Source organism: Rana temporaria, chromosome 4 (genome assembly GCF_905171775.1).
Source record: "Rana temporaria chromosome 4, aRanTem1.1, whole genome shotgun sequence".
In the NCBI taxonomy this organism is placed as follows: domain Eukaryota; kingdom Metazoa; phylum Chordata; class Amphibia; order Anura; family Ranidae; genus Rana; species Rana temporaria.
In genome coordinates this window covers 419,499,482-419,519,073 of record NC_053492.1, presented here as the reverse complement: position 1 = coordinate 419,519,073, position 19,592 = coordinate 419,499,482, and the positions used below count along the sequence as shown (strand labels likewise).

Here is a 19,592-nt window from a genome sequence, read left to right as displayed (position 1 = left end):
ATCTGGGCATACGGGATGAGAAGACGGGCATGTGGTGGATGGCTTTGGTAGACCAATAGGCGTACCCTTTGTTTTTTTTTGAGAGACCCATATTGAAGGTCAGGCCTAAGAATATTTTAAACTCCTCTACGGTCAGGTCTCTCCAATGAAAGGGGCGGGCATAGCTGGAATCGGGGTTGCTTAGAATAAATTGCTGAGCGTAGAGATTGCACTGGGCCACAATAGATGACAATAATTCGTCTGTAAAAACTAAATGAAAAAAATCAATCGTGTCAAAATTATCGGTGTTCACCTGTACACCTGGTTGGGCGGTGAAAGGGGGGATACTTGATGCTCCAGAATTCGAAGGCAGCCACAGGGGGTTTTGAAGGCCATAGGGAAGGCTGGCATGGCCCCTATCCCTTTGGGGCAGAGAGGACACCCTACTGGTGCCTGACCTTTGTTGCACTGCTTGCGGGGTGGACGGCACTGCTTGCGGGGTGGACGGCACTGCTTGCGGGGTGGACGGCACTGCTTGCGGGGTGGACGGCACTGCTTGCGGGGTGGACGGCACTGCTTGCGAGGTGGACGGCACTGCTCGCGAGGTGGACGGCACTGCTTGCGAGGTGGACGGCACTGCACTAGTAGTAGGCTGCTCCACGCCAGAACGCCTTCTTTTAACGGGCACAGGTTCCTCCTCTGAATCAGTATCAGACCCGCTTCCTGTTACGGGCTCATAGGCCGAATCGGAATCGGACAGAGACTCCTCACAGCTGTCATCAGACGCCCATAGTTTCTGGAAGGCCTGCTCGGTTGTAAAAAATTTTTTTGCCATACTGGTGGCTAGTGAGGCTGGACTGCAGAACACTGGTGGGCACTAGTGGCACTGCAGTGGCGCAGGTGTAACTGATGGGCAAATGTGGCACTGGTGTGGCTCTGGTTGCACTGCTGTGGCTCTGGGGTCACTGATTAGCAGGCGGCACTGGTGGGCACAGGCGTCACTGCAGCGGTGCAGGTGGAACTGGTGTGGCACTGGTGGGGCACAGATGGCACTGGTGGGGCACAGATGGCACTGGTGGGGCGCAGATGGCACTGGTGGGGCGCAGATGAGCACTGGTGGGGTGCAGATGAGCACTGGTGGGGTGCAGATGAGCACTGGTGGGGCGCAGATGAGCACTGGTGGGGTGCAGATGAGCACTGGTGGGGTGCAGATGAGCACTGGTGGGGTGCAGATGAGCACTGATGGGCACAGGTGGCACTGATGGGCACAGGTGGCACTGATGGGCACAGGCGGCACTGATGTGGCTCAGATGACACTGGTGTGGCACTGGTGTGGCTCAGATGACACTGGTGCGGCACTGGTTTGGTACAGGCGGCACTGGTTTGGTACAGGCGGCACTGGTGTGGCACAGGTGGCACTGATGGGCACAGGCGGCACTGATGGGCACAGGTGGCACTGATGGGAACAGGCGGCACTGATGTGGCAAAGATGACACTGGTGTGGCACTGGTGTGGCTCAGATGACACTGGTGCGGCACTGGTTTGGTACAGGCGGCACTGGTTTGGTACAGGCGGCACTGGTGTGGCACAGGTGGCACTGATGGGCACAGGCGGCACTGATGGGCACAGGTGGCACTGATGGGCACAGGCGGCACTGATGTGGTTCAGATGACACTGGTGTGGCTCAGATGACACTGGTGCGGCACTGGTTTGGTACAGGCGGCACTGGTGTGGCACAGGCGGCACTGGTGTGGCACAGGCGGCACTGGTGTGGCACAGGCGGCACTGGTGTGGCACAGGCGGCACTCGTGGGCACAGGCGGCACTCGTGGGCACAGGCGGCACTTGTGGGCACAGGCGGCACTTGTGGGCACAGGCGGCACTTGTGGGCACTTATGGGCACAGGTGGCACTTATGGGCACAGGTGGCACTTATGGGCACAGGTGGCAGTGTTGTGGCACTGATGTGGCAGTGTTGTTTTACTTTTGTGGCACTGGTGTTCACTGGTGTAGGACAGGTGGCACTGTTGGGGCACTTGTGGGGCACAGGTGGCACAGATGGCACAGATGGCACTAGTGGGGCACAGATGGCACTAGTGGGGCACAGATGGCACTGCCTGGGGCACAGATGGCACTTCCTGGGGGACAGATGGCACTTCCTAGGGGACAGATGGCACTGCTGGGGTAAAGATGGGGCACTGCTGGGCACTGCTGGGCACTGCTGGGCACTGCTGGGGACTGCTGGGGATTGCTGCACTTACTATCGATTTGAAAAAATCTCTCTCCTCTCCTCTCACGCTGCAACGGTGTGAGGAGAGGAGAGAGATGACCTGCATGTGACCCAGCTTGCAGGGTTTGTTTACAAATGTGATCGCGCCGTCATTGGACGGCGCGATCACGTGGTAAGGAGCCGCGTCCATTGGCTCCTTACCGCGAGTGCTGTTGCTGCGGGTCCCGTAGACCCGGCGAGCACCGGCGATCGCGTGTGCGCGCCCGCTCGGGCGCGCACAACGCAGTCTCTGGGAGGACGTACATTGACGCCCTCCTAGAGTACAGTAACCGCTCTGTAGCCGTATTTTGGCTATAGGGCGGTTACCAACTGGTTAAATAAATAAATAAATAAATACGCCGGAGGCCGCCAGCGTAGGTTTTCATTGCAAGTGCTTTGTGAATCAGGCACTTGCGATGAAAACTTGCGGCGGTGAAACGTATTTACACCGCCGCACTTCTACGTGAATCTGGCCCAATGTATTTCTATTAATATCTCTAATCTTATTTCTCTCTTTCTCCAAAAACCTGTCATGGTAACCTTTATCCCTAAACATTTTGGTGAGTTTGATTGATTGTATGTCATAATCCTCTGCCTTCGTGCAGTTCCTCCTAATTCTAGTGTATTGTCCAGGGCTTATGGTGACAGCTAGTGGTGCGAATGTATGAATTCCTATCTATGTCTTTAAAAAAAAAAATTGTTGTTAAGCCAAATGGTGTATTACTAATTTCCAAATCTAAAAATTGCACCTGATGTTTACAGGTTTCCCAGGTTAACTGATATTTTGATGGTTAGTATTCATCAGTTGCATAACCAATTCCAGATCGTTCATAATACCATTCCAGATCAATATAATTTTTTTGTATAGACTGATCCTGTGATCTGGGTTATCTAATAAACCCTCCTCCTCCCATTTTGCCATGTATAAATTGGCGATGCGCGGTGCACATTTTGCGCCCATTGCGTCGCCTCTAACCTGCAAATAATAAGTATTATCCTATCAAAAATAATTATGAGTTAAACAAAAATCCAATTTCCGATGTCTCCTTTTGGTTTTACCATCTCTTTTCAATGCCCAATTCACTGCTTTCAATGTCCCCTGGTGAACAATATTAGAGTACAGTGATGCCACATCAGCTGAAGTCATCACAGTATGTTCTCCTATAACACATTCATTCAATAATTGTAATGTTTCGTATCTTTGAGGAATGCCTTTGTACCCCTACTAAGGGTTGCAAATGAATATCAATATACTCCCTTAATCTAGCTGAAAGTGAGTCAATCCCACTGATTATAGGTCTATCAGGGGGATTGACTCTATCCTTATGAATTTCCTTTATGAATGTATTTCTTTTCTCCTTTGTCTTTGGAGTGCAGCAGAAAATCTCTAAAAAAATAAATAAAACCCCTCTGAGGCCCCGTACACACGTCCGAGGAACTCGACGAGCAAAACTCATCGTTTTGCTCGTCGAGTTCTGTGTGAAGCCGCCGAGGATCTCGGCGAGCCAACTTTCCTCATTGAACAACGAGGAAATAGAGAACATGTTCTCTATTTGGCTCGACGAGGAACTCGCCGGCTTCCTCGACCGAAAGTGTACACACGGGCGGGTTTCTCGGCAGAATACGGCTCCGATCGAGTTTCTGGCTGAATTCTGCTGAGAAACTCGGTCGTGTGTACGGGGCCTTAGGCAGTTGCTACCGGCACAGGTGTACACATTGGAAGATTTCACTCCACTGCTTGTTCTGGCGACAACCCTAAAATTTTAGGGCCAGATCCACATAGAAATGGATAGGTGCAGCGTATCAGAGATACGCTACGCCGCCGTATCTTACCTGGCTTTAAGTCGAATTCAGGAAGATTTTGCGCCGTAAGTTACGGCGGCGTAGTGTATTTCTGGTGGCGGAATTCAAATTAGGGGGCGATTAGGGGGCGTGAATCATTTAAATGAAGCGCGTCCCCGCGCCGATTGAACTGCGCATGCTCCGTTTCGAAATTTCCCGCCGTGCTTTGCGCGAAATGACGTTGCAACAACGTCATTTATTTAACTTGGACGTAACTTACGTCCATCCCTATTCACGGACGACTTACGCAAAAAAAAAATAATCTAATTTCGACGCGGGAACGATGGCCATACTTAACATGGCAAGTCTATCTATACGCCGCAAAACAGCAGCTTTAACTATACGCCGGAAAAAGACGACTAGAGACGACGTAAGAGAACGCGACGGCCGCGCGTACGTTCGTGGATCATCGGAAAAAGCTCATTGGCATACCCGAGACGGAAAACGACGCAAACTCCACCCAGCGGACGCCGAAGTATTGCATCTACGATCCGAAGGCGTACGAAGCCGTACGCCTGTCGGATCGAACCCAGATGCCGTCGTATCTTGGTTTGAGGATTCAAACTAAAGATACGACGCGGGAAATTTGAAAGTACGCCGGCGTATCAGTAGATACGCCGGCGTACTCTCTCTCTCTGGATCTGGCCCTTAGGGTTTAACTTTCTGTGAGGTCACCAGGACAAACAGTGGCTGAATCTCCCCAGCGGGGACACAGACAATAAAACTTGACAGAGAATCAGTTCCACACTCTATCCAAAACGTAAAAATTTTTTTTCTATACACACACTTTAAATGTTACTAAATAGTTATTATAAATAAATGCATAATCGTTGATATATTTAGCAACTATGGACTGTACAGGAAGTGAAGAAATGTATCGAATGGACCCCCAGATAGTAGATAAAACGTAACAGGAGCTCTAATCCCCACCACTCTATCCAAAACGAATGCCGCGTACACACGATCGGTTCGTCTGATGAAAACGGTCTGATGGACCGTTTTCATCAGACGAACCGATCGTGTGTGGGCCCCATCAGTTTTTTTCCCATCGCAGGAAAAACTTAGAACCTGTTTTAAAATTATCTGATGGTTAAAAAACCGATAGAAAAAAATGATTGTCTGTGGGGAAATCCATCGGTTAAAAAATCAACGCATGCTCATTATCAAGTCGACGCATCCTCAGAAGCATTGAACTTAATTTTTCTCAGCACGTTGTTGTGTTTTACGTCACTGCGTTCTGACACGATTGTTTTTTTAACTGATGGTGTGTAGGCAAGACTGATGAAAGTCAGCTTCATCGGATATCTGATGAAAAAATCCATCAGACCGCTTTCATCGGATAAACCGATCGTGTGTACAGGGCATTAGAAAAAAAAAATTGGCATGACATACACATCACAATAATACCTGGTGGTCATGCAATGTAGGTCCTTTTTCAGGCACTTAGGGCCAAATCCACAAAGACCCGGCGTAACGGCAAATTTCTAATTTAAGTTACACTGCCTTAAAATTTCTACCTAAGTGCCCGATCCACAAAGCACTTACCTAGAAATTTCTGTCCGTGTAACTTAATTTCCGCCGGCGCAAGGCGTTCCTCATTTCATGGGGGCGATTCCCATTTAAATGAGGCGCGCTCCCGCGCCAGCCGTACTGTGCATGCTCGTGACGTCATTTTCCCGACGTGCATAGCGCAAAATTACGTTACGTCGGGCTTTGTGGATTGCGACGGGTCAATAAAGTTGCGTCGGGAAAGAAAAAAGATACGGCGCGAAAAAAAAAATTCAAATTCGAAAAAAAAAAACGCGTAGCTAGACAGAAGGGTCTGCTTTTACATGGTGTACTAACTTTTCACCATGTAAAAGCAGCCCTAATTTTGTGTATGCAACTTAATACTTACGGAGAAAAAACGAAGCTGAAAAGCTTTGTGGATCTCCGTAAGTGCTAATTTGCATACCCGAGGCGGCATTTCGACACGAAATGCCCCCAGCGGCGGATGCGGTACTGCATCCTAAGATCCGGCAGTGTAATTCAATTACACATGCCGGATCTTCTCCCTAACTGTGGAAAACTGATTCTGTGGATCAGTTCCATAGTTAGGACCAGGGATACGACGGAGTAACAGCAGTTACTCCGTCGTATCTCTTTTGAGGATTTGGCCCTTAGTGTTGTTGTGGAATGACAACTTTCTACGAAGTGCACTGTTGCGTTGTCACCTTGTCACCTGTGCCCCTTGTGCATTAAAGAATTTATCTAAATATGGCTATAAATAGGACTTAGAAATAAATAATTTATATATTATAGTATATATAGATTTATCTATATATATATATCTATATATATATATATATATATATATATATATATATATATATATATATATATATATAACCCATAGCAACCACTCACTCAAGATGAACTTGAGTGAGTGGTTATCATCGTTATCATCGTTCATCGTTCTTTGCTCTGATATAAAATAAGATGTGTAAAAATGCATTGACTTTACAGATCTATGCCGTTCAGGGTTGCTAATTAAATAATAAAAGACGAATTAGTGATGAGCTGACGCCAGTGACGGGGAATGATAAACACTTCATAACAGATCCTTTACAAGGTCTGCTGATCACAATATTGTCACACAAAGGGATTAACTACTGACACAGTTAGATTAAATTGTCTTATTTTTAGTTTTGTATTCTACTTGTCGCCATGCTGTAACAGCATATGTAGACTTCTGAGTCGAAATCAAAGCAAATGTACAATTATCTAGTAATAAATACAGGAAAATATGTGTTTTCCAGAATTATGAAGCTGTAGACCAGCATACCCCAGTCCTAGTGCACAATGCTCCTTTATTTAGCACAAGATTGTAAAAAAACAAGTGTCCTTCCTTGCTTACATGTTTCAGCCCTGTGTGGACCTTAACCATAGCCATGGCAGTTCTTTTTTAGATATTCGAACAGATGTAACAAAACTCTTTCAATGGTATATTTAACAGAACAAAGGGGAGCAAATAATAGAAATTACATATGCTTTACTTCATTCATTGTATATTAATACTTCTCAATAACTCTATTTACAGACCAGCCTGAACATTAACCTGCATGGTCCTGTGTTGACAACCTGTCAATTTACTGCTTGACGAACCGGCTTGAACACTTTTTGACTGGGGCTTGGTGCAGACCAGAGCAATTTGATTGGTGGCCTGAATCAAATCGCCTGTCCCAAGGCCTCACCCTAGCCATCATGCCTCGCCTCACCTTCTCTGGTGGCAAAAAGTCAAAACAAGTATTGCGTACAGGGACACTTAGGAAGCCTCGGAAGCTTCTGAGCCAGGACTACCAGACCTTGTTGGAGCAGAGTCTGAAAAATAAGCAGCTGTTTGTTGATGACGCCTTTCCTGCTGAACTAAGTTCCATCGGCAGCGGGGATCTCTTACGAAAACTACCGCCATGTGTGGAGTGGAAAAGACCGCAGGTAATTGTAATTGGGATTTTAGATGCAAAACAAGGACATAAGATAGTATGGACAACTGCTATGGTGCCCAGGTGTACAGGGGACCCTTTGCCAACTGTCCAAATGTGGATGTATCTAGTCTATCGCATCATTCGGAAAATTATTTATTGTTTACCCTAGAGAAACTTTACTCAACTTTTTCAACACAGAGGAACATTTGGCATATATTTCTGGTCTCAGGGAATCCCTAATAAAATGTACTATATTTACAACTCAGGATATATTAGTCTAATGATCTGTGGAAATAATCCTCCTTACACGTGTGTACATTGGGAGAAATTTTCTCTTTACAGATAGCTAAAAAGATCAATGGTGTCAGTGGGAACTTATCTAAGGGCCTGAAATTCCTATTGCTCAATGAACCCCTAGCAACCTCTGGATGAACCCTGCCTTGGAGGAACCTCTAAAAAATCTGGTCTTGGGGAACTTATATAATGGTGGTCATAGGAATAATGCCTCCTTTACAGTGGTGATCTGAATGCTACCCTTATACTTGTAGATAGGCAAAAAAGATAATATGTGTCATGCTGGCTCTGCCAAGTGGTGTTGACCCCCAGAACTATGCAGGAACCATCAAATGAGAGGCCAGTCAGCAACAGCCCATGAAACACCTAGCAACCTCTGGAGGAACCCTAGTTGAGAAACCCTGCCCTAGAGAAGCCCCTAAAAGATTTTCAGCTCTTGGGGAACCATTGCAAAGGTGGTCAGTAGGAAGAACGCCCCCCCCCCCCCACAGTGGTGGTCTGAATGTGACCTTTACAGATAGCCAAAAAGATCATTGGTGTCCTGCTGCTGGCTCTGCCAAGTGGCGTTGACCCCAGAACTATACAGGCATCATCAAATGGGAGGTTAGCCACAGCTCATGAAAAGCCATCAACTTCTGGAGGAAAACTGGTTGAGAATGTAACAAAAATTTAAACTGAAGAGCCACACCACTGCTAAAAGGTCCAGCTACAACTTTATTCCAACAAAAAGTCAGGGGGGACTATCCAAAAAGTAGGGCTAGAAAAAAACATAAGGACATCTCCATATCAATTTGATATCAGTACAATATCCCTCCCTCAGGGTAATTTTTCAAACCAAATAGCCAATAGTGTTGGAAGTATTAATTAAATGAACTGAAATAGTATGGTTCAACATTCATATTCACATATTTGTCTGGACAAATATTAACTTTGATACTTCCAATAGCTATTAGCACATTTCCTCTTACCTCCTGTAATGTCTCGTACACACGGCCGGACTTTCCGAGAAAAAAGTCAGACAGGCTTTTTTTCTCGGAAAGTCTGGCTGTGTGTAGCCTCCATCTGACTTTTTTTGTCGGAAGTCCGACTGACCTTAGATAGAGAACCTGTTCTCTATCTTTCCGTCATACTTCCATGTACACATGGTCAAAAGTCTGACCATGTGTACAAGGTCTAAAAGACATGATGTAAAGGCAAATCTCTCAAGTTAGTCTGTGTAGATTTCTGGGAAAAGTGAGTCAATGGCAATAAGCTGTGGAATCTGGGAACACAGTGGACTGTTGCCATGGCTTGCAAACAAATTAACCACTTGCCAACAGCCCTTTAACCAGTTTGTAACCTTGGGAGCAAAGTTAAACTTCCCCATCATGTGATCACTGTGATTGGCTATTATTGTGATCACGTAATTGGGAGCCCATCCCCAGCTCCCGATTACAAAAATTATCTGGAAGTTGTTGGTGACTACTAAGTCACAGTACTGGGAGCACCCAGCATAGATCAATGGATCAGTGTTGCCAACCTACTAGATTGAAATTTACTGGCACGACACCCAAAATTTACTGGCGCAGCCACGTTTTTACTGGCATTTCACAAAAGTTACTAAATTACAGTTTTAGGTGCAAATTTCAGTATTTAGGCTACAAACAAGTACGCTAGGCAAATAGCAATGTGATTTAAGGTAGATATTAAGGTAAAAAAACATATTTTTGTTATTTTCGATATAATAAGGGAAAATTATTTAGTCACATCACCCCCTGCCTCCATCCCCCTCTGCCACCAACACACCCTGCCTCCAATCTCCCTCTGCGGTGCCACAATGTCCCCCTGCCTCCAATCTCCCTCTGCATCCAATCTCCCTCTGCCTCCAATCTCCCTCTGTCTCCAATCTCCCCCTGCCTCTAATCTCCCCCTGCCTCCAATCTCCCCCTCCCTCCAATAACCCCCTGCCTCCAATCTCCCCCAGGCCCCCTGCCTCCAATCTCCCCCAGGCCCCCTGCCTCCAATCTCCCCCTGCCTCCAATCACCCCCTGCCTCCAATCTCCCCCAGGCCCCCTGCCTCCAATCTCCCCCAGGCCCCCTGCCTCCAATCTCCCCCTGCCTCCATCGTCCCTTGCCACCAACACCCCCTGCCTCCAATCACCCCCTGCCACTAACACCCCCTGCCTCCAATCTCCCCCAGGCCCCCTGCCTCCAATCACCCCCTGCCTCCAATCTCCATGCGCAGTTCCAAGCCGAACCGATCTCGGCTATTTTTACTGGCACATTCCCGCAACCACGGACATTTACGAACGGGGGGAAAAAAGTGCCCGTTTTTATGGACTGTCCGTAAAAATACGGTCGGTTGGCAACACTGCAATGGATGTATATATGTGACCACCCGTCATTAACACCCACCTCTGTGGGGCAACATATATGTGTAAGTCTAGCATCAAGAGGTTACATTGGTGATGATTTGACCAGTTTTTGAAGCTAATACCTTTCTGCTTATTTTTTATGAAAATATCTTATTAATAGCGTTAAATATTACCTAGGTAGATGTATAGCTATAGCTGATATATATGTTATAGCTGATATATATGTCACAATTTTTAAAGGAAAGTTGCTTTTCCCATACTCAAATGTTTAACCTGTAAAGCTATGTAAACAGCAATAATAATTACAAGGACGTATTTAACCTTCCTGCAAAAAATGCTGCTCTGGGCTCCAGTCAGTACCACTCACATAAGCAAAAGCCTAAGCCACAGGTGTCAAACACAAGGCCCATGGGCTGAATTCAGCCCCCCCAGGCCATTTCATGTTGCCCTTGCATCTCTCCAGCCCTCCTCTGGTCCTCCTCCAGACCCTTACTTTCTGCTTTCAAGCAATGCATCCAGCTTCTTCCCAGCAGCAGCAGGATAACGTAAGGGGGGTGAACTGTGATGTAAGGGAGAGTGGGGGACTCAAATTCTGATTGTGGGGTGGCTCTTGACACCTAATATAAGGGGAAGGAATGCGCTGGACATCAAATCTTACAGATACAACCCCCCCTTTTGAGGGCAATCATAATGCTGATGCGGCCCACAATGAAATTGAGTTTGACACCCTTGGCCTAAGCCTTTGGCTATATGGTCTTGGCTCTAGGGGTAAATTAGAATAGTTGCTAGTCCTTTTTAGCAGAGACAATATGAATATCTTTGTGTCCAAAAGCAAGTAACCTGTTGGTTAATCAAGGCAACCAATCAAATTCTGTTTTTCATTTTCACACTTTCCAGAGTACATAAGGGTGCAGTTGCGTTCAGAGGCACAACAGCAAAACAACGCATAGATTGGTTATTAGTGGACAGGAAAGGGTTACCTTTCACTTGCTTTGCACAGTTTTTAATGAATTCAAACAAAGTCACAATGTCGGCAAATGCAGGACTTTAATGCAAATGCTCCGATGATTAAAAGTCAGCCGTTTTGAATTGTTTTCCACTATATCTGTATATTTTATATAACCCAAACATTCTGGCGGGATTCGGCTTTAATACTCCGTAGGGAATAATCACACCACGATTGCTGTTGCAGCATTTCATATTTATGGCTTTCATTACTTAATCTGGATACCGCTACACTTTAATTAAGGAAGGGATCTTTATGTAATTATTACAGTGCAGAAAGGGACAAACATTTGTAAAGCCAGCCTGATACTTGTGGGCTCCTAGGAAGACAAAGTGATGATTGCGCTGTAATCATGATGAAAATCGGGCCAATTGCAACGGAATAACCTCATTTATTTTTACAGGAGCTGGTGAAGAATCCGCAGTTTTTTTTTCATGATGCCAGCAGGTTTGATCTTCATCAAGGACTTACAGGTACTAATATATCAAAGAACCCCTTTTAATCAGTTTTGTATTCAATAGAACTCTCAGTAACTTCACAAATTCGCACTTTGAAAATTTGTACAAGTTTTCAAGAACTTTACAGACTCCAGGATTTACATAATTGTACCATGTCTAAACTGGCATCTCAATCTAGGAAAATGGTGACCCTAGATGATGCCTCAACAAGGATTGTCAGGTACTGATGCTGGGCGAGACGACCTGGCTTGCAGTTGGTATACCAATCCCTAGGTGAACAGTAGGGTTGAGTTCAGGGTTCTGTGAAGGCCTCTTGAGTTCTTCCATACCAAACTGGTCAAACCATGTCTTTATGGAGTCGGCTTTGTGCACAGGGTGATAGTCAAGCTGGGAAAGAACAGGGTCCAAACTATTACCCCAAGGCTGGAAGTATACAATTATCCAAAATGCAAGCTCTTGTATTAACAGTACTCTTCACTCGAAAAACCTGAGCTTAATCATTTTATACAGTGTATAAATATATGTACAACACCTGGGATGCATATATATCCTCTACACACTGTAACATTAACTGACTAGCCTGCCTGCCTGCCTGCTCTATCTACCTGCAAAAAATGACACTCTCTCTGTCCTCTCTTAACCACCGCAACACACTACACAAGGCCGACCTGCAGGCGGCCTTTTATAGTGTGGGGCGTGTACTAAACCCCCTGAGCCATAATTGGCCAAAGCCACCCTGGCTTTGGCCAATTATGGCTCTCCGTTTTTTGAAAGCTGTGCTTGGCCAAGCATGCGGGTCATAGTGCATGCTTGGCCAATCATCAGCCAGCGATGCCGCAGTGAATTATGGTCTGTGAAACGTAACTCAAATTTGGCGCGAAGGACCCGTTTTGTTCGTATTTCAACGAACGATCGAACATACGATGTTCGAGTCGAACATGAGTTCGACTCGAATACGAAGCTCATCCCTAGTGACTATCAGATGACCACAACATTTTTGGCCATATAGCTTAAGCCACCAACATACATACTGTATAATTAGCTAGTGGTTGATTTATTTATTCAGTTTTCACCTATAACAACACTATCTATTATTAGTGCAAGACCCACTATGCATAATTAACCATCTTTCATGTAGTATTTTGCATCAAAAATAGGTTTTAAAACTTTTCCTGGAAAATGCATTTGGAATTCGAACAGCCTTGCAATTTAGATTATATTTTTATTTATTTTATTATAATTAACCACTTCAGCCTCAGAAGGTTTTACCCCCTTAATGACCAGGCCATGTTTTACGATACAGAACTGTTACTTTAACTGACAATTGCGTGATTATGTGACACTGTATCCAAATAAAATTGGTATCCTTTTCCCCCCACAAATAGAGCTTTCTTTTGGTGGTATTTGATTACCTCTGTTGTTTTTATTTTTTGCACTATAAGCCAAAAAAAGCGTAAATTTTGAAAAAAAAAGAAAAGAATATATTTTTATATAAAAAATCGAATTTCTTCATCAATTTAGGCCAATATGTATTCAGGTACATATTTTTGGTAAAAAAAAAATCCCAATAAGCGTATATTGATTGGATTGTGCAAAAGTTATAGCGTCTACAAACGATGGGATATTTTTTAGTGAATTTTTCTTTATTAAATCTTTTTACTAGTAATGGCGTAAATCAGCGATTTTTAGTGTGACTGCGACATTGCAGGAACCACATTGGACAAATCGGACACCTAACTGACACTTTTTTTGCTGACGAGTGACACTAATACAGTGATCAGTGCTAAAAATATAGTTACATAGTTAGTCAGGTTGAAAAAAGACACAAGTCCATCCAGAATATGCACTGTTACTTTACTGACACTGGCAAGGAAGGGGTTTGCATCAGGGGCGATCAAAGGGTTAAGTGTGTCCCTAGGGGGTGCTTGCTAACTGTGTGGGGGTTACTTTGACTGGATGAAGACAGAGATCTCCATCTTCTTCCCTGTCAGAACGGCGATCTGCCTTGTTTACATAGGCAGATTGCAGTTTTGCTTCTCTTTGGAATGATCATGGGTGGCCGGCGGACATCGGGTCTGCCGGACCTGCTGATTGGCCTCCCAGTGTCCAATCAGCATGCGATCGCGCCTCCGGCAAGGTCATGCTTGCGCCCACCCAGTGGCTATTGCACAAAATGATGTACAGGTACGTTATTTTGTGCAATAGAGCCGACCTGCCGCAGTAAATATGCGGTAGGCGGTCGGCAAGTGGTAATAATAACAATACTACTAATAATAATATTAATAATCATAACAATATTAATCTTGTTAACCATAGAAAAGATTGTTACCCAAAGGATATTTGATGTACCACTAGGAACTCCAACATTGGTGCTACCACCATCTTGACTCTCAACTGAGAGTGACGGTTCGGTTTCTCCTCTATGGAGTAGCCCTGATCCACTGTAATTTGATGTCACCTTGCCATCCTAAATACTTAATAAACCTTCTATCCTTTCCAGAAAACTGTTGGTTCCTGGCTGCACTGGCCTCAGTCACCTTCCACAAGGACATTTTCACCAATGTGGTCCCTCGGAGCCAAAGCTTTGACAAGAACTATGCAGGAATCTTCCATTTCCGGGTGAGTAAAGCACACTGTTGCAAAAGATTGCTAAAAAATGCTTTCAATAAGAGACCCATATATCTAAAGAGTATACTGATAAGTAAACCGCCTACCATGATTTCTGATGCACCCTTGTTCTTTATAGAGTTCTTTAACGCAGTATTCCAGCACAACATTACAAGTTAAAACTGAATAATCCAATAAAACACAAAGTAACAAATTCAGACTTTGCTACAATATTCAGCTTTAATCATAAGATTTTCCCCACTGCATTTTTTTCTGCCACTAGATGTCCTCAGTCTGATGATTCAAATCACTTTCTCTGAAGCCGAGAAAAATAGAGAACCTGCCGAGAAACCCGAGAGTGTGTATACTTACCTGTCGCCATGGAAACCCACGCATGCTCGAAATGACTTTGACGCATGCACGGTAGCTTCCTAGGCATAGGAAGGGTGCAGCAAGATGGCGGCGATGGCATAGAATGTGACAAGCGCATGCTCGTCGTACGCGATGACGTCACCGTGTTCTTGCCTTTCAAAAGAACCGTGGTTCTTTTGAAAGGAGTGTCTGTACACTCGGGCGGCAAGAGATTCTTGCCAAGTTCTTGGCGATCGCACACACATCGGGTTCCCAGCACGTGCGCGTCCCTTCGGCGGCACATGCACGCCTACTGTCACCCTTAAAGGTACAGATGAACCCATTCGGTAATTCGTGATAGCGAACCACTTTGCCAACGTATATAGGCAAGTGGTTGAAGATAATGTTCAAGTATGTCTGAAGCCATCTTTTTTTTTTTAAACCAATCAAGCCTTGATGACCTTTTATCGCTCGAGATTTCCTGTCTCCATCATTAATCTAGTTGTCCCTCTGTAAACCCTCTCCAAATCTTCAGTGTTCATCTGATATTACCAATGAGTTTCTTTTATAACCTAGCAGTGGCGACTATCAGCCCCGCTCACATACTTGTTGTCAGGGCTTTTTTTCAGGGGGAACTTGGGGGAACTCAGTTCCACCACCTCTGGCTCAGACCCTTTGGTGCCTTCTCACCACAATCACTTGTAAACACAGAAGTCTGGTTTCTGTGTTTACAAGTGACAGCTTTTTTAACCCCCTGAACTCTTCACTATGTATGTAATGCAATTCTGGTATTTAATGCCCCTTTAAGACCCTTCTACTGTTTGTGAAATCTGAACGGGTCGTAGTTGAGTTCCTGCACCTATTTTCTGAGAAAAAAAGCTCTGCTTGTTGTTAGATATAAACAAAGTTCTTATTTTAATGGGATCTCCTGTATCTAGAGCCGGGAATAACGCCATTGAGTCTTGTAATTGACCTTACTCCTCCGTAGTGTGCCATTAGTGTAATGCTGAGGCCCAATAATGAACAGTTATTACAATTTATCGCTGGTTGGGTTGTAGCTATTATGAGGTACAGGCTCGTGTTCAGCAATCCACATTATAATCATGAGCAGTAAATAAATAGCGGTGTTAGAACTCGGCGCAGAGATTGCTGGCGGGAGCCAAAGAGCAGCCGGGAATTATCTGGTTAGGAAAATTATGTGTTACAAGAAAGCCGTGACCCCTAAGCAGATCTTCTACGGCCAATGCTAGCCTCAGGGAGTTGTAGCAACTACAGATTAGGACTGTAGAAACTCAGAGTTTGCATTTCATTTATATTTGTAAGAGTTTTTGTTTCCCTGAAATCTCAATGAAAACAGAGCGTTTACAGTCAACTTTTCATCATTTTGGTGACAGTTTTTGGAGTTAAAGCGGAGCTCCGCTGAAAAAAAATATATTAAAAGCCAGCAGCTACAAATACTGCAGCTGCTGACTTTTAATATTAGGACACTTACCTGTCCTGGAGTCCAGCGCCGTCCGCAGCAGAGGACGAGCGATCACTCGTCACTCTCCTGCCCCCACCGCCATCCTCGGTGACGGAACCAGGAAATGAAGCGCTCCGGCTTCACTACCCGGTTCCCTACGGCGCATGCGGGAGTCGCGCTACGCCTGCCGATTGGCTCCCGCTGTGTACTGGGAGCCGAGTGTTCCCAGAACACAACGGGGGGACGACGGGAGGTGACGTCATGCCCGCAGTCTGCCCGAGACTGTGTGGCCGGAAGTGGGTGCAAATACCTGTCTTTAGACAGGTATCTGCACCCCTCTCCCCCCTGAAAGGTGTCAAATGTGACACCGGAGGGGGGGAGGGTTCCGATCAGCAGGAGTTCCACTTAAGGGTGGAGCTCTGCTTTAATAGGAAATGTGATTTTAAAGGGTGCAATGGGTTTAAATGGTTCTTGTGTAGTACAGAAGATCATGTCATCATATCATCTTGTGCCAGAAAATGGTCCCTCATTAGCCTTATCATTTTAAGAACAGTAAAAACAAAACATATCAGAAACAAAAGTACAAAAAAAAAAGAAAAGCAACACTACATAATTATAAAACAAAGGGAGAAAAACAATAATGTATTGCTATATATACAATATAACAACAAAATACAAAAAACAAAAAAACAAAAAACAAAATCACTCCACTAATTCATCCAGCGGCTCAGCTCACCCTGCACCCCTCTTACAGAAATTATAAGACTGATAAGTCACTGCTGGTAGAGGGCGGCAAGGTAAGCGGACCTTCTCAATCACTGTTGGGAGGGGGTTAGGGTGAATTGAACTGCTCAGTTACTGCTGTGAAGGGGTAGCAGGGTGAACTGAGTTGCTGCTTTAAAGGGGAAACTGAACTGTCCAGACCTTGATGGGGGAGGGGAGGAAGGGTAGCTGAACTCCTGATTTACTCTTGGAGAGGTAAGCAGGATGAGTTGAACTGCTAAATTATTACTTGGAAAAGTGGAGAGGGGCAATTGAGTTGCTGAATTACTGCTGGGACGGGTAAGCAGGGGAGCTGAGCTGCTGAGAGAATGACTTGAATAGTGCTGGGAATTTTTAAGGATTCATTTTACCATAGTGCCTGCAGATACAGAGGTCAATGAGGGCTTGCTTTACAGCTCATGTACTGCTTGTGAACAAACTGCAAATTGGAACAGTTACTGCAAAGTGAACAACAGGAGATTCAAACTGGTAAACTCCATAATCACAGCTTTCAAAGGGACAGAAAGGGGTTTTATTTGCAAAAAAAGCTTTGTCTGCCTGGATGTATGAAAGCAGCTAATGTGTTTTGAAAGTGTTCTTGTTCTGTCTGGTCAATGAACAGTGACCCAAACAACAAAATATGTGAGGAGCCAAAGAATTATATGACCATTGCCTGCATGTGAATGACTCTTTTATGGTTCTATTACAGTTCTGGCGCTTTGGCGAGTGGGTCGATGTGGTAGTTGATGACCGCCTACCTGTGAATAAAGATGGCAAGCACTTGTTTGTGTCCTCTTCAAGGAAGAACCTGTTCTGGGGCCCTCTGCTAGAGAAAGCCTATGCCAAGTAAGTGTAGGAATATGGGTAAAAAAAAAAGGACTGTCTGTATTGCATCGAGCAACCAGATTCTCCCTTTCATTGTCTAACGGGAAAGATTTTATGCTTTAATCAAAGCAGAATTCAGTATCAATGCAGACAACCACAGCATGGTTTTGTGTTTGTCCACAAGAGGGCAGTGTTGCAGTGTCTTTTCATGGTAGCAAGATAATATAACTGAGTTAAAGAAAACGCCATGGTTTGGTTCTGGGTTAAGGGGACCTGTCAAAACAAAAATTTGAGAACCGCTGTGTGAAAAAACCTGAGCTCAGAGGCTGTCTTCCTTTACAATTCAGCAAGCCACCAAGAAATGCAAATAATTTCTCTAGCTGCATGGAGGTGACTCACTGCATAATGAATGCATTATCAGGATGATAGAGTGTCAGCTCTATTAATATTACAACCCCTGATAATGCAGAAATCTGGAGCCATCTTTTTTCTGGCATCATCCAGGGTCAGCATCTATTTTATTGACAGAAATGCCAGCTCAGCAATCACAAACTCATGTAAATCCTTGTTCAGTAATGTCTGACACAGATCAGCGCCACCTTGTGGCTTGTTACAGAGTTACAATGTTGTACTCTGATCACTGCAAGAGAGAGGAGACTGAGGAAATGCTGCCTCCTGTGTGCAGCACATTGGCACCATCCCAGCCTGGGTGATGTTACTAAACTGAAGCTCAAGAGTAACTTTTTAATAATAATGGGAGCAGCTTTTTTTCTTTAACAAATGATACTGTCGATGTGTGTGACATTTTAGGAATTTATATATGATAGCAGGTTACAGAAAGGTCCGCCCTAACTTACCTGGAAGCTTGGGTGGCATATGTTCCTACGTGCTCTGTGCTAAAATTTAGCATGCATTCCTTCATCACTGCTGGCAGCTATTGCTGAACAGGCGAGTTTCAGGGAGTGACAAGTTGACTTTAATTAGAGAAGCGGCATTTAAAAGGAAATGTTATTTGATTCTTCGGCAATGCTGTCAGATGAGTGTACCTCCAAATTAAATTCAAAGACTGTAAGATCATGGAAATTTGATGGGTATTTTAGGGCAAGGTCCATGTTACATGAGGACAACTTTGCTCTAGAGCAGGGGTCTCCAAACTTTCTAAACCGAGGGCTGGTTTACTGTCGTTCAGACTTTAGGGGGGCTGGACGGTTGCCATCGGGAGCACAAAATGTCCCAGCGTCAGAGGGAGTAAACAATCCCCCATCACTGGTTTCAGTGGGAGGAAATGAGCCCCATTATTGGTGTCATTGGCAGGATTTGTGCCCCATTGTTGGTGTCGTTTGGAGGAATTGTGCCCCATCATTTGGTCACATTGTTGGGTTTCATTGGAAGGAATTGTGCCCCTTCATTGGTGTCATTGGGCCCCATTGTTGGTATCATTGGGAGGAATTGTGCCCCTTTATTTGTGACATTGTGTCCCATTGTTTGTGTCAATAGGAGAAACTGTGCCCCATCATTGATGTCATTGCAAGGAATTGTGCCCCATCTTTGGTATCATCGGGAGGAATTGTGCCCTTCTTTGGTGTCAGCGAATAAAACAGCACCCCAAGTGCTGGAGAAAAGAAAACAAAGGGCCCTTGGGCTGGAGTTTGGATACCACTGCTCTAAAGCACATGGGCAAGGTCCATGTTACATGAGGACAATATTGGTCTAGAGCAGGGGTCTCCAAACTTTCTAAACCGAGGGCTGGTTTACTGTCCTTTAGACTTAGGGGGGGGGGGGGGGGCTGGACGGTGGCCATCGGAAGAACAAAATGTCTCAGCGTCAGTGGGAGTAAACAATCCCCCATCACTGGTGTCGGTGGGAGGAATTGTGCCTCATCATTGGTGTCAGTGGAAGGAAATGAGCTCCATTGTTGGTT

The 19,592-nt window shown here is 45.0% G+C and overlaps 1 protein-coding gene across 2 annotated transcripts in view; it reads left to right on the top strand.

Moving 5' to 3' along the window:
• The window catches only part of CAPN14 (calpain 14), an 85,652-nt gene that overhangs the window by 18,564 nt on the left and 47,496 nt on the right, over positions 1-19,592 (top strand). For both annotated transcript variants that reach the window (XM_040351320.1, XM_040351318.1), the window contains exons 2-5: positions 7,168-7,562; positions 11,610-11,679; positions 14,165-14,283; positions 17,556-17,692. In XM_040351320.1, coding sequence (XP_040207254.1) covers positions 7,332-7,562; positions 11,610-11,679; positions 14,165-14,283; positions 17,556-17,692 — 557 coding nt within the window. In that variant the 5' untranslated portion in view covers positions 7,168-7,331. The remainder of the gene's footprint in view (positions 1-7,167; positions 7,563-11,609; positions 11,680-14,164; positions 14,284-17,555; positions 17,693-19,592) is intronic.